General features: G+C 43.7%; 1 protein-coding gene across 3 annotated transcripts in view; it reads left to right on the top strand.

Moving 5' to 3' along the window:
* foxp4 (forkhead box P4) overlaps positions 1–14,681 on the top strand; it is a 440,188-nt gene that overhangs the window by 87,829 nt on the left and 337,678 nt on the right. For all 3 annotated transcript variants that reach the window (XM_041196036.1, XM_041196037.1, XM_041196038.1), the window contains exon 2: positions 11,405–11,588. In XM_041196036.1, the coding sequence (XP_041051970.1) occupies positions 11,415–11,588 (174 nt within the window). In that variant the 5' untranslated portion in view covers positions 11,405–11,414. The remainder of the gene's footprint in view (positions 1–11,404; positions 11,589–14,681) is intronic.

Genomic DNA, 14,681 nt, shown 5'->3' with positions numbered 1-14,681 from the left:
ATTTTACACAAAGATGTGCTGAACTGTGTGTTACACAGGGAGAGATGTTTTTACCCAGAAGTGTTTTACACAGAGAGAGCTGTATGTACTGAGCAGTGTGTTACATAGACTGCGCTGTGTTCTGAAAAGAATGCTGCACAGGGAGAGCTGTTTGTATTAAACTGTGTGTTACACAGGGAGAGCTGTGTGTACTGAACAGTGTATAACACAGAGAGATCTCTGTATATTGAACAGTGTTACGGGGGAGAGCTGTGTGTACTGAACAGTGTGCTATGCAGGGAGAACTGTGTGTACTGAGCAGCTCGTTACACAGGGAGAGCTGTGCGTACTTAATATTGTGTTAGACAGGGAGAGCTTTATGTACTGAACTATGTATTACACAGAGAGAGCTGTCTTTACTCAACATTGTGTTACAGAAAGGGCTGTGTTTACTGAACATTGAGTTACACAGGGAGAGCTGCCAGTACTAAACGGTGTGGTAAACAGAGAGAGCTATGTATACTGAGCTGCATGTACTGAATGAAGTGTTGCACAGGGCAAGCTGTTTTTACTGAAAATGTACATAAGAAGAACTGTGTGCTGTAAAGAATTTTTACACAGAGAGAGCTGTGTGTTCTGATCAGTGTGTTACCCAGATAGAGCTATCTGTCCAGAACAATGTGTTACAGAGAGAGCTGTGTGTACTGAACAGCAAGTTAGACAGAGAGAGCTGCCTGTACTAAACAGTGTGTGGTATGCAGAGAGAGAGCTGCGTGTACTGAGCTGTGTGTTACACAGGGAGAGCTGTGTGTACTCAACAGCGTGCTACACACTGAGCGCTGTGTGTCCTGAATAGTGTGTTACACATAGAGAACTGTGCATACCGAACAGTGTGTTACAGAAGGAGAGCTGTGTGTACTGAACAATGAGTTACACAGAGACAGCTGCCTGTACTAAATAGTGTGGTACGCAGAGAGAGCTGTGTGTACTGAACAGTCTATGTAATTAGAAAATATTTTCAAATTTAAGTTAATTTGCGAAAGAGCTAGGGACCTGATAAAGAAACAACTTTTTATGCAGCGAGTTGTGATCTGCAATGTCTGAAATGGTGATGGAATCAGGTACAGTGTTAACTTGAAAAAAGAATTGCGTAAATGCTTGGCAGGGATTGACAGTTCTGGGACATGGGATGAATGGGATAGTTCTTCCAAAGAGCTGACACAATGGGCTGAATGGCCTCCATTATGTTGTACTATTCTAATTTTCTGTCTTAGGTGATGAATATTGGGCTCTGGGTGTGGAATGGTAGGAGGGAGGAGATCACATCATATTCAAACACATGACTTAGGAGCAGGAGTAGGCCACTCGGCCCCCCGAGTCTGGTCTGACATTCAATATGATCATGGCTGATCAGACTGTAACCTCAACCCCACATTCCCAGCTACCCCAATAACCTTCCACCCCCCTGAATCTATCTTGCTCTACCTTAAAAATATTCCAAGACTCTGTTTGCACGACTTTTTGAGGAAGAGAGTTCCACCCGAGAGAAAAATTTCTCATCTCTGCCTTAAATGGGCAACCCCTTATTTTTAAACATTGACACTTAGTTCTAGATACCCCCACATGAGGAATCCTCATCCACATTTACCCTGTCAAGATCCCTCTTATCTGTTTCAATCAAGTCACTTCTTACTCTTCTAAACTCCAACAATACAAGCCTAGTCTGTCCAACCTTTCCTCATAAGACAACCCGCCCATTCCAGGTATTAGTTTAATAAACCTTCTCTGAACTTCTTCCAATGCACTTACATCCTCCCTTAAGTAAGGAGACCAATACTGTACACGGTACTCCAGATGGGTTTACCATTGACCAGAAAGTGAACTGGACCAGCCATATAAATACTGTGGCTACAAGAGCAGATCAGAGGCTAGGAATCATGCGATGAGTAATTCACCTCCTGACTCCCCAAAACCTGTCCACCATCTACAAGGCACAAGTCAGGAGTGTGATGGAATACTCCCCACTTGCCTGGATGAGTGCAGCTCCCACATCACTCAAGAAGCTTGACACCAGCCAGGACAAAGCAGCCTGCTGATTGACATCACATCCACAAACATTCACTCCCTCCACCACTGGTGCACAATAGCAGCAGTGTGTACCATCTACAAGATGCACTGCAGGAATTCACCAAGGCTCCTTAAGCAGCACCTTCCAAACCCACGATCACTACCATCTAGAAGGACAAGGACAGCAGAAAGATGGGAACACCACCATCTGGAAGTTCCCCTCCAAGTCACTCACCATCCTGACTTGGAAATATATCACTGTTCCTTTACTGTCGCTGGGTCAAAATCCTGGAACTCCCTCCCTAACAGCACTGTGGGTGTACCTACACCACATGGACTGCAGCGGTTCAAGAAGGCAGCTCACCACCACCTTCTCAAGGGCAATTAGGAATGGGCAATAAATGCTTGCCTAGCCAGCGAAGTCCACATCCTGTGAATGAATAAATAAAAATAAAATGTGGTCTCACCAATCCCCTGTACAACTGAAGCATAACCTCCCTACTGTTGTAATCAATTCCTCTTGCAATAAATGATAACATTCTATTAGCTTTACTAATTACTTGCTGTACCTGCATACTAACCTTTTGTGATTCATGCACTAGAACATCCAGATCCCTCTGAATCTCTGGGTTCTGCAACCTCTCACCATTTAGATCATAAGCTTCTCTTTTTGTTTTCCTGCCAAAATGGAAACTTTTGCATTGCCCCACACTACTCTATTTCCTAAATCTTTGGTCAGTCACTTAATCTATCTACATCCTCTTCACACCTTACTTTCTTACCTACCTTTGGGTCATCAGCAAATTTGGCAACCATACCTTTGGCCCCTTCGTTCAAGTGATTTATATAATTTATGAACAGTTGAGGCACCGGCACCGATCCCTGTGGCACACCACTCATTACATCCTGCCAACCAGAAACTGACCCAATTATGCTTACCCTCTGCTTCCTGTTAGCTAGCCAATCTTCGATCATAAAACTTCCAGGACTGTATCCAGCTCAAGTTGTGAACCCTTGTCCCAAAGGTCAGTCCAGTACCTGTCACGCCACACCACTGACAGTCAGTTAGCAATGATCTCACTGTGCCACTTCCACTCACAGTTCCTTATTTCATGCAGTTTTTGTTGTGGTGATCTTTGTACCCGGAAGCAGTACAGTAAGGAAATTACAATTTGTAATTTCTTTAAAATGTCTGTGGAATCTGTGGTTGTTTGTAAGGATATTTTAAAAGGACATTGAAGAGTTTACATCAATTGTAAAGAGATCATCTATTCTTGAACAACATGAAATATGGATCCAAGTGACCTGGTGACCCTTGTCCTGGAAGCAGTGCCAACAGGGAGGAAGTTAAGAAATGGATGTCATGAGGCCAGGCACAAAGGAGAGCTGCAGACACAAAGGAGAGCTACAGACAGAGGAGCTGGAGGGTAAAAACAATCGGCGCACAGATGCATACAAAAAGAGAAAGCAGAGACAGAAAGGGAAACATAGAGAATTTTTTTGAAGAAGCAAATCACCTTCAGAAAGAGATCAGTTTTTTTCTGTTTAGCAGTAAAGGAGGCAGGACCTCTTGGAAGTACTGTGTGAGCTGGCTAAAAAGGTCTAAAACCTGGAGAGCAATGTGAATAGCTCAATGACACTTATGAGCTGGGTGTTTTCCCAGAAGTGGCCAAACCATAAACTGTGGCGTTATTGGTTAGTCGGTTGAATAGGAACTCTGTAAAACAACACCATCAGGGTTGTTATGACCTGAGGGAGAGAGGGTGGTGCAGGGATTTTGAAATCCTGGCATTTTAGTTCCAAAAGGAAAGAATACATCACAACATCATTAATGCAAAAGTGATCAGGAAAGTGTGACTTTAAATTCTGCCTTGTTTCTAAAACCTGTAACGTGGATTTGAAGGATCGCAGCTTCTGGTTCATTGTAAAAAAAAAAGATGAAAAGACAAAAGTATCTGCATTTCTATAGCACCTCAGGATATCCTAAAGCACTTTGCCGATACCTACTGACCGATGGCGTAACATGGAAGCGTAGTCACTGTTTGAATGCGGAAATATGATGGACAATTCATACAGAACAAGCTCCCAGAAACACCAAAGAGATGAATGGCCAGATAATCTGCTTTAGTGATCTGGGGTTGAATGACAAATATTGGCCAGGACGATAGGAAAAACTCACCAAATGATAAAATCAGCCTGACAAAACATGTATTAGCTAGAATCTAAGGACAGTACAAGAGGCCACACAGTCGTTAACAAACGTTAAGAGGTTGTTTACCATACAAGTTATGAAGCCAGAAACTTGACCCAACCAGCCCAAATTGGTGCTTGCCCTTCACGTCAGCAAAAAAACCAAACCCGGCAGTTGGAGATACGTTTAAACTTAAATACCTGACAAATGGTGTGAAACCCTCCAGGTATGGTTTGTCTTAATAGCAAACCGCTCGGTGAGATTGGCAATGTTACACCAGAGCCTTGACAGGAACTTGGTGAAACAACTGCTCTCATACTGTATAATCAGACTGTTGGAAATTACCACTAACCACTCCTCACTTCTAGGGCATATTTCCGTCAGTAATTAATCTGTCAGTTTCTAAAGGTAGAAAAGTTCAAACGTTGAGGAGTTCTCGGATTCTTGGATTTATGACTGGTAATGTGTTGAAACCAATGTAAGGAAACATTTCTTACATGCTACAAAACTAGGACTGCACAGCTGTAAATTACCAAACCATCCCTCAATAATGAACCTTCACTTCAAACCACACCCAGGTAAAAGTGGAAGGAAGACTATTGGGGAACTTTATCCCACTTTCACCTTTGATCCTGTACTGAAACTGAGTCAATGAAAATTGGACACAGAATGGACTCTGTGTGTCATAGCGCGAGATCCAGCACCTGAAAAACAGAATAATATTTACATATTTAGTTGAATTCAAATGAAAACCTCCCAGTTACATAACCAAATATACATGGTGCTTAAAGGAAAAGTGACAACTTACAACACTGAGCAACATTGAGTCCAGTTGTCCTCGGTTCAATCCCTGGTCTATGCGAGTTATCAGAGTTTTTGATAGGAGCAAAAGGCAGGCACTGCTCACTTTACTGATTAGTGTCCAGGGACCTGAGACTAGTGGAGATGTAGGGTAAGAGAAAAGAAACAAGAATCAGTGCTGGAACAATGACACCCAGAAGAGTTTTCACCATCTTTAAAGGAGGAGCAGAAATGGGAAGAAAGGAAAAACAAAGATATAAGGGATGACTCCTGACTCCTACCCGAGATCATGGTCAGACTAAACTGTAAATAACTTCAAGCAGATCCTGTCTTTGTCAGCACTGGGGTTGCCAACTCTGGTTAGACATAATCCTGGAGGTTTCATTAAATAACCACCAGCCTCCAACTGGGAAAATTATATATTCAGTCTACATGATCCTTGAGAAGCATTCCTGATGAGCAGACAGAAAGTTTCCCTTTCTACCTTTACCTGCTCTGGTTATTATGGGCTGTAAAAAAAGGGCACCGATATCAGGTGTCCACAAACCTAGCTCAAATAGCCATTGTTTGGACTTCATAAAGATTTAGAAAGGCTTCCAACAACGCAAAGATTTATTTCATTATAATGGGGGTATTTCTGATATAAAAGTGGATAGAAACTGCTTTCATTAAACTTTAAATTAATTCTTTACCAGTTATACTCCTTTCATCCCACTGAAGATTTAGATCCTTGCAGTTTCTGTTAATTCGTAGTCCGATGGAACACTCTCTGCAGCTTCCCATATCTCACGCTTTCCATCATGTTTGTCAAGGCGGTCAGTATGGTCAGTCCAAGGGAGACAGCACATCTCATTCTGGCCTTGCTCTTGCCCAACATGTGCACATTACAGTCAGGGGTCTTTATGAAGTCCAAACATTGGTGATTCGAGCTGGGTTTGTGGTCAGCTGATATCGGTGCCCTTTTTTTACAGCCCATAATAACCAGAGCAGGTAAAAGTAGAAAGGGAAACTTTCTGTCTGCTCATCAGGAATTGTCAGGCCTCAGAAAACTGCCTTGACCACTGATTTCCAGGGCAATCACATCATCGCCAACTGCTGCCCCAGCCGTGACCAGTTAAGACAGGGCATGTCTGGAATGAAAGCTGGGGCTTCTGGCCTATTTGGGTGAATGCAACATTAGAGAGGGTGGGGAAAATATCTCTCAGAATTGTGCCATTAAAGGCTGACTTCAATTATGTGGAGAGACTGGAGAAGCTGGGATTTGTTCTTAGAGCAGAGAAGGTTAAGGGGAGATTGAACAGAGGTGTTCAAAATAATGAAGATTTTGATAGAGTGAATAGCAAGAAATGGTTTCTTGTGACTGGATGGGTAATAAATGCTGGCCTTGCCAACACCCACATCCAATCAATGAATAAAATAAGAAGTGTTGATAACCAATTTCAGGTGATTGGCAAAAGAACCAGAGGTGAGATGAGGAAATAAAAACAGAAAATGCTGGAAAAACTCAGCAGGTCAGGCAGCATCTGTGGACAGAGAAGCAGAGTTAACTTTTCAAGTCAGTATGACTCGTCTTCAGAGCCAAAGAGAAATAGAACTGTGATGGGTTTTATACTGTTTAAGGGAGGTGGAGCAGGTAAAGCTGGATAGAAAGTCAGCGATAGGTGGGGGTGTTATGGAGTGGCCGTGTTGCCTATTTGTAATAGAGTGGATCTGCAGGCAACTTTCTAAGTGGAAACATTAGGTTTATTTACAATACAGTCAGCAGCAACTACAAGTGTGCTTTCAGCTCCATCTCTATCTCTACACTGTGGAGATAGCCCGTGCTGCTAACACATTGGTTTACACAGATCATGTGATCTTACATCACAAGATTATTCTTAAAGGTACAGTCCAACATTTAACAAAACCATAATTACTACATCCCCCACCCCTTTAACTTTACTGTACATATTGTATTTACAAGTATATTTATTTCATGACATTATAATATTTATACAGGTCATGAAATTTACAAGTTCAGTCTTTCAGGTGGTTTCCTGATTCGTGTGGAATGTCGCAGCTCCACAACTTCAGATTCTTTATCAGGAACCACATTCCCTGGAACTGCATGAACATCAGGAACATCAGGTACCTCAGTGGACATTTGCAGTTCAGTGTCTTCCACTCTGATGGAGACATCGGACATGTCAGTCAATGGCTGAGCATTTTCAACAGGAAACACTGGTCAGTAACGGTTACAGGTGGAACCACATCTTGTTATGGTATCTCTCCTTTTCCTAAATGGTCCACATGCTTACAGGTGATCCGACCTTCCTCTTCTGGTATGACAATGGGCTGGTCACTGAACATATTTTACCCAGTAAGCACTTTGGTCCTCCACCGAAATTCTTCACATATTCTGCTTCTCCCCCAGTAAATTGTCTCTCATGACTATGCAAGTCATGCACAGCTCTTTGGTTTCCTTGACTCTTCTCCACCTTCCCTTCCAAATTTGGAAACATTAGGCTCAGTCTTGTCCTAAGACCGTGTCTCATCAACAATTCTACAGGCGTTGCTCTTGTCATCATGTGGGGCGTCGTTCTGTAGTGAAAAAGAAAGCGTGCAAGCTTGGTCTCCAAAGAATCGCCTGTTAACTTCTTCATATTTGTACACATCTAGAATTCTTCACAGCTAAGGCCTTGGAAATAATTTGTGCCTCTTTGATTTTATCTTCAGCCTCGCTTTTACGCACCGCTTTTGGCTGACTGTTCCTGCCCAATTTGGAGTATGACACCATTTTGCACCCCTTGTATTGCTTGTGAACCTCTTACAGTGCTCTCTGTGGCCAGTACTATTTCTAACGCCATCTTAAAATCCACATTCACTTCAGCCAGCAATCTTCTCCAAATAGTGTCTCCTTTCACACTACACGCTAAACAATCCCTGAGCATGTCGTTCAGAGTGTTACCAAACTCACAATGTCCCGTTAGTTGCTTCAAATTTGTCACATAGCTAGCAATTGCTCCACTTGGGGTTCTATTTGCGACTTGAACCGGAACCTCTGCTGAGGGCTTGGGTTGAAAATGTCCCTTCATGAGGTCCACCACTTCTCCGAAATTCTTCGACCCTGGGATGCTGGACACCATCAAACTTTGAATCAAACTGTAGGCTTTGCTCCCATAAGTACTCAAAAGGATCACTCGCCTCTCCTCTTCCCCTGTGATTTTGTTCACTTGAAAGAAGAACAAAAAAAGAGGCGTTCTATGTATTGAAACCAATCATCTGTGGCTGGCTCAAAGGGGATCGATTCTATCAGATTGTGGCATGTTGGATGAGTATATCTTCTGTTATTTTAAATGAACGTTGATACCCACAATCGCTGGGTGAGGTACAGTACCGACTCTGATTTATCCTGATTTATCCTCGTCGCTAGTTTGTTGTAATATGGCCGAGTCACCTATTTGTAATAGAGTTGATCTGCAGACAACTTTCTAAGTGGAAACATTAGGTTTATTTACAATACAGCCAGCAGCAAGTACGTGTGTGCTTTCAACTTTACCTCTGTCTCTACACTCACTCTGGAGGTAGCCCGTGCTGCTAACACATTGGGTTACCCAGATCATGTGATCTTACATCACAGGGCTATTCTTAAAGGTACAGTCCAACATTTAACAAAACCATAATTACTACATGGGGCTAAGGAAAGATTGACAAAGATGACATGGACAAAAGACAAAGGGAGTGTTGATGGTAGTGGTAAGGGCTAAAGAACGTGCTGATAGTGCCATAAAGGTAAGAAAGCAGAATGTGTGGATAGCAGAAGAAGGGTCAATACTCTATGAAAGAACAACATGAAACAAGTAACAGATGGCCCTTTGGGGGTGGGGTAGGGGGAGGGGCAGTGTTTGGGAAAAAGGGATAAAAAGGGATAAAACAATGAATAAATGAATAAAAGTAAAAATCAGTCAACAAAAAAGAACTTAAAGAAGAGATTTAAAAATGAGTAGAGATAGAGGAGAGAGTTCATTGTCTGAAGTTGGTGAACTCAATGTTAAGTCTGGAAGGCTGTAAAGTGCCTAATCGGAAGATGAGGTGCTGTTCCTCCAATTTGCGTTGGGTTTCACTGGAACATTGCAGCAGGCCAAGGATGGACATGTGGGCATGAGAACAGGCTGGAGTGTTGAAATGGCAAGTGACAGGAAGGTCTGGGTCATACTTGCGGACAGACTGAAGGTGTTCCGCGAAGCAGTCACCCAGTCTATGTTTGGTCTCTCCAATGTAGAGGAGGTCACATTGGGAGCAGCAAATGCAGTATACCAAATTGAAGGAGGTGCAAGTGAAGTGCTGCTTCACCTAAAAGGAGTGTTTGGCGCCTTTGACGGTGAGGAGGGAGGAGGTAAAGGGGCAGGTGTCGCACCTTCTGCGATTACATGGGAAGGTGCCGTGGGAAGGGGATGAGGTTGGAGGAGTGGACCAGAGTGTCGCAGAGGGAATGGTCCCTACGGAATGCTGACAGGGGGATGAGGGGAAGATGTGTTTGGTGGTTGTATCATGCTGGAGTTGGCAGAAATGGCGCAGGATGACCCTTTGGATGCAGAGGCTGGTGGGGTGAAAAGTGAGGACAAGGGGAACCTTATCATGGTTCTGGGAGGGAGGGGGTGAGGGCAGAAGTGTGGGAGATGGGTCGGACATGGTTGAGGACCCTGTCCACCACAGCTGGGGGGAAGCCTCGGTTGAGGAAGAAGGAAGACATGTCAGAAACATCTTTTTGGAAAGAAGAATCATCAGAACAGATATTACAGAGGTGAAGGAACAGAGAGAATGGGATGGAGTACTTACAGGAAGTAGGGTGTGAGGACTGTGTGTAGTTGAGGTAGCTATGGGAGCCAGTGGGCTTATAATGAATAATGCTGGACAGTCTATCACCAGAAATGGGGACAGAAAGGTCAAGGAAGGGAAGGGAAGAGTTGGAGATGGACTATATGAAGGTGTTAGAGGGCTGGAAATTGAAAGCAAAATTCATACATTTTTCCAGGTCCAGATGAGAGCATGGCACCGATCCATTTATAAGGATTTGTGGGAGGGGTCCTGAGTAGAACTAGAACAAGAAATGTTCCACATACCCCATAAAGAGACAGGCATAACTGAGGCCCATTCGGGTACCCATAGCCACACCAAATAAAAGGTCTACGGTATTCGGTACTCCCAATGAGGTCTCCTCTACATTGGGCAGGCCAAACGCAGACTGGGTGACCACTTTGCAAAACACCTTCACTCAGTCCGCATGCATGACCCAGATCTTCCTGTCACTTGTCATTTCAACACACCACCCTGCTCTCATGCCCACATGTCCATCTTTGGCCTGTGACAATGTTCCAGTGAAGTCCAACGCAAACTGGAGGAACAGCACCTCATCTTCCGACTAGGCACTTTACAGCCTTCCGGACTTAAAATTGAGTTCAGCAACTTCAGACCATGAACTCTCTCCTCTATCCTCACCTCTTTTAAAATCCCTATTTAAATTTGTTTTATTTACTTATTTTTATTCATTTATTCACTGTTTTCTCTCTTTTTATCCTTTTTTTATCCCTTTTTCCCCAACCACCGCTCCCTCCTTCTCCCTCCCCCAATTCCCCCCAACCCTCCAAAGGTTACTTGTTCCATGTTGTTCTTTCACAGAGCGCTGACTCTTGTTCTGCTATTAACACATCCTGCTTTCTTACCTTTCTGTCACTATCAAAACCTTCTTTAGCCTTTACCACTACCACTAACACTCCTTTGTCTTGCGTCCATGACATCTTTGTCAATCTCTCCTTTGTCCCCACCTATCGCTGGCCTTCTATCCAGCTTCACCTGCTCCACCCCCCTTAAACAGTATAAATTTCACCACATTTCCACTTCTCTTTAACTCTGAAGACGAGTCATACGGACTCGAAATGCTAACTCTGTTTCTCTCTCCACAGATGCTGCCTGACCTGCTGAGTCTTTCCATCATTTTCTGTTTTCATTTCAGATTTCCAGCATCCGCAGTGTTTTGCTTTTATCTTAGTGAAATGAGGAAATCTTTTTAAGGAAGCAAGTTTTTATGACCTGGAACATGCTGCCTGAAAGGACAATGGAAGTAGGATCAATAGTAATTTTTAAAATGGAATTGGATAAATATTTGAAAGGCATGGCAGGACTATGGGTCAATAACAGGTGGAGTGGGAGTAATTAACTCTTTCAAAAAGTTGGCATAAACATGATGGGCTTAATGGCCTCCTTCTGCGCTATATCTATGATTCAATGAGCTGGAGCTCTTCAGCTTACAAACAGGGGTCATGGTGTTATTGAGCTGCAGCTGAGGGGTTCAATAATCTTTTCTCTTTTTCAATGATCCCTCTTTAGGTTTTAAGCCATGATGGTGGAATCTGCATCAGAGGCAATACGAAGCACTTCAGCCAATCAAAATGGAGTTAGTAGTTTAAGCAGCCAATCAGATGGTGGAGGGCGAGAAGGTGGTTCGAATGGGGATGCAAATGGCGAAGTGAGTCCTGTGGACTTGTTGCATCTGCAACAGCAGCAGGTTCAGGTTGGTTCTTTGGCATTAATCTGTGTGTTATAAGTAAAGCAATGAAGCATGCTGGTTAGAAAGATGACCTAACTTCCCAAGGTTGGACATATCCTGCATCAGAGGGAATGTGTCAGATGACTGACCCAGTCTGAGCCTGAGCCAGACCACGGTCAGCGAGTTGTTACCAAGTTGTTAACAAGTCTGGGATGACAGCCCAGCAATAGGCTGGCTTCTGGACATTGACAGGACGCCATGACAGGGCAGCTCAGAGCCGTGTGGGATTGAAAATAATGAAATAATTGCACAGACATGTCAGAAATGCTTCTTTCTTCTTCCATTTTGCTGTCACTTCTCGTCTTTCAGTCAGGTTGAATTATGTGGAGGAGGAACTTGCCATGGTTTTCTGTCCATTGTGATTGGCTGACAGGTGGCGTCATTGTGGTTGTGTTTGTTTTGTGCTCAGGCCCATACCTCCCAGAAACAGCCACAAATCATTGTTGACAGTATTCCTGAACCAACAGAGAGCAAACACATTCATTCCATCAGTCAGGCCTGAGCCGAAACCCAGTTCCTTGTAGTTTAGGATCAATATTCTAATCCACTGCATCAAGTTTCTTCAAGCATGTGCGAGTCCAAATGAACCCAGGATATGCTGACACAAAACCTGCAGGAGAATTCTAGAAGGGATGAGTGCCTTACCTCTGTGCCCCTATCTCTGTAATCACCTCCAACCCCACGACTCTCCATGATATCTGTGCTCCTTTAATTCTGGCCTCTCGTGCATTCCCAATTACAATTGGTGGCCATGCCTTCAACTCCCTGGGCTCCAAGCTCTGGAATTTCTTCCCTAGGCCACTCATGCTCTCCACCTTGCTTTTCCTCTTTAAGATACTTCTTAAAGCCTAGCTCCTCCATCAAGCTTTTGATCACCTGACCTAATATCTCCTTATGTGGTTCAATGTTATACTTTGTTTTATAATGCTCCTAGGGAGCACCTTGGGACATTTCATTATGTTTAAGGTGCTATATAAATCTAAGTTGTTGTTGTAGTTTATCACTGCCCACTTCCGTTATACCAAAAGCTTCCTTTTCTTCATTCTCACACCTCAGTGCTGATCGGACAGTACATGAGTTAAAGGCAACATCGCACCTGTCTATAAATGCAGACATTATATGATCCAATGTGTGACACACATTGATAGTTCCTTTCACTGTGCCACTTTGTCTGAAAATATTCAATCTCTCATCTCTCACCTTACCTCTCCTGCTGTTAGGACCTTGCATCCTCTCAGATTGATCTTAACCTTGGATATCATCCAATGAAATTTGCTAAAGTTTAGATTTCACCTGAACACGAATCCCTGGTACCTACATTTCCTCTTATTTGCCTTGAACTCAAGCCAGAAACAAATATTTGAGTCAAGCTCACAAATCTGGTCCAGTGAGTCTGAACCAGCCAACTACAGGTTGGGACTGTTCCTTCATCGTTCTAAGTCTGTTTTGCAGTCTACAATAGAAGGATGAAGGCATCTGTGTAATGGAATACTGAAGGAGCATCCTTCAAAGTCCCTTCAGCTAGAGGTCAGCCATTAGCTGAAGTCCAACTCTTCCCAAGTGTTAAATATGTCGTCTAGGAAATTGTGAATATTTGATGTAATAGATGAGGTGCCAATTGCAAGTGGCTGTAGAATGAGAACGCCAACCACCCAGAGATTCTGTACTAGTAAAAAGATAGGACATCCATTCATATATATACTTCACAACCTCAGGAAGTCCCAAGGGCATTGCAGCCAATGAAGTGCTTTTTAAAGTGTTGTAATATAAGAGACTTGTCAGCCAATTTGCAAACAATTAGATCCCACAAACAGCAACAGAACAATTATGAGATAATCTGTTTTTAGGTGTTGGTTGAGGGATAATTATTGGGAGAACTTTACTGCTCTTCTTTTAAATTGTATCGAATTGTTCACATCAGAGCATAGCTGGGGCCGTGGTTTAAACTCTGATCTGAGAGGTAGCATCTCTAACAGTGTGGCACTCCCTCAGTACTACATTTGGATTGCTTAAATCCATAATCTTCTGGCCCAGAGGCAAGAGTGTTACTCACTGAGCTGTTGATGAAACTTGGAACTTATAGGTATGAGCATTTTAGGTGACTATGGTAATGGAATGGGCCTCACAGGGAGCTGGGTAAACTTTTGCCAAATGTATTTGTTGTAGGCTTGAGTCATAGTTACAACGGCTTGTGCATTCTTGTCAGAGCATAGGAACAGGAGGAGGCCATTCAGCCCCTTGAGACTTCTCCCCACTTCAATAAGATCATGGCTGATCTCTGACCTAACACCATAAACCTGCCTTTGTCCCATACCCTTAATACCTGCAGATAACAGAAATCTATCAACCTCAGATTTAAAATTAACAAATGATCTGGTTTTAGTTGCCATTTGTGGAAGAGAATTCCAAGCTCCTACCACCCTTTGTGTGAAGGACTGTTTCCTAAATTCCTTCCTGAAAGGTTTGGCTCTAATGACCCTTCATACTCGACTCCCTAACCAATGGAGTTGGTTCCTTTCTATCCATCCTATCTGTTCTTGTATGAAAGTGAATCACCGGCTTGGAATCCCCCTTCATAAGGAACTCATTCCTAAGGATTACCAAGATTGTCTGGAATTTTCAGGGGCGGGGTTGCTCCATCAACTGGCTGGAGAGTTGGGGAGCCCCTGACTCGATTTTATATTTTTAATTGCAGCAGACAACGACCTGCTCTGCAGTCGGGGCTCCTATCCCATTAAGGTATGAGGCCCTACCCCTGAGAACCCCTGGACATTCAGAAAGCCGACAGTTCTTCAGTCCCAGTAGTGCCGCTGGGAACAGTGACCACTGCTGGGACTGCACCCACATAGCAACCGGATCGATGGAGGAGTCACCAGAACCCAGGTAAAGGGGGTCAGGATCGTTGGAGCCATTCAGGTGGGCTCCGGTGTAGCAGGTGGGAGGGGGTCATTGTTGGGGGGATGGTATTCCAAGGGGGGGGGAACCCTCCATGGGCCACCAGGTGCCCAATCAGGAGCTCCACCCCAGCCATACCCCCTCCCCCCAGCCCACAGGTAG

This window comes from Carcharodon carcharias, chromosome 9 (assembly GCF_017639515.1).
Source record: "Carcharodon carcharias isolate sCarCar2 chromosome 9, sCarCar2.pri, whole genome shotgun sequence".
NCBI lineage: Eukaryota > Metazoa > Chordata > Chondrichthyes > Lamniformes > Lamnidae > Carcharodon > Carcharodon carcharias.
This window is presented reverse-complemented; position numbering and strand designations above follow the sequence as displayed.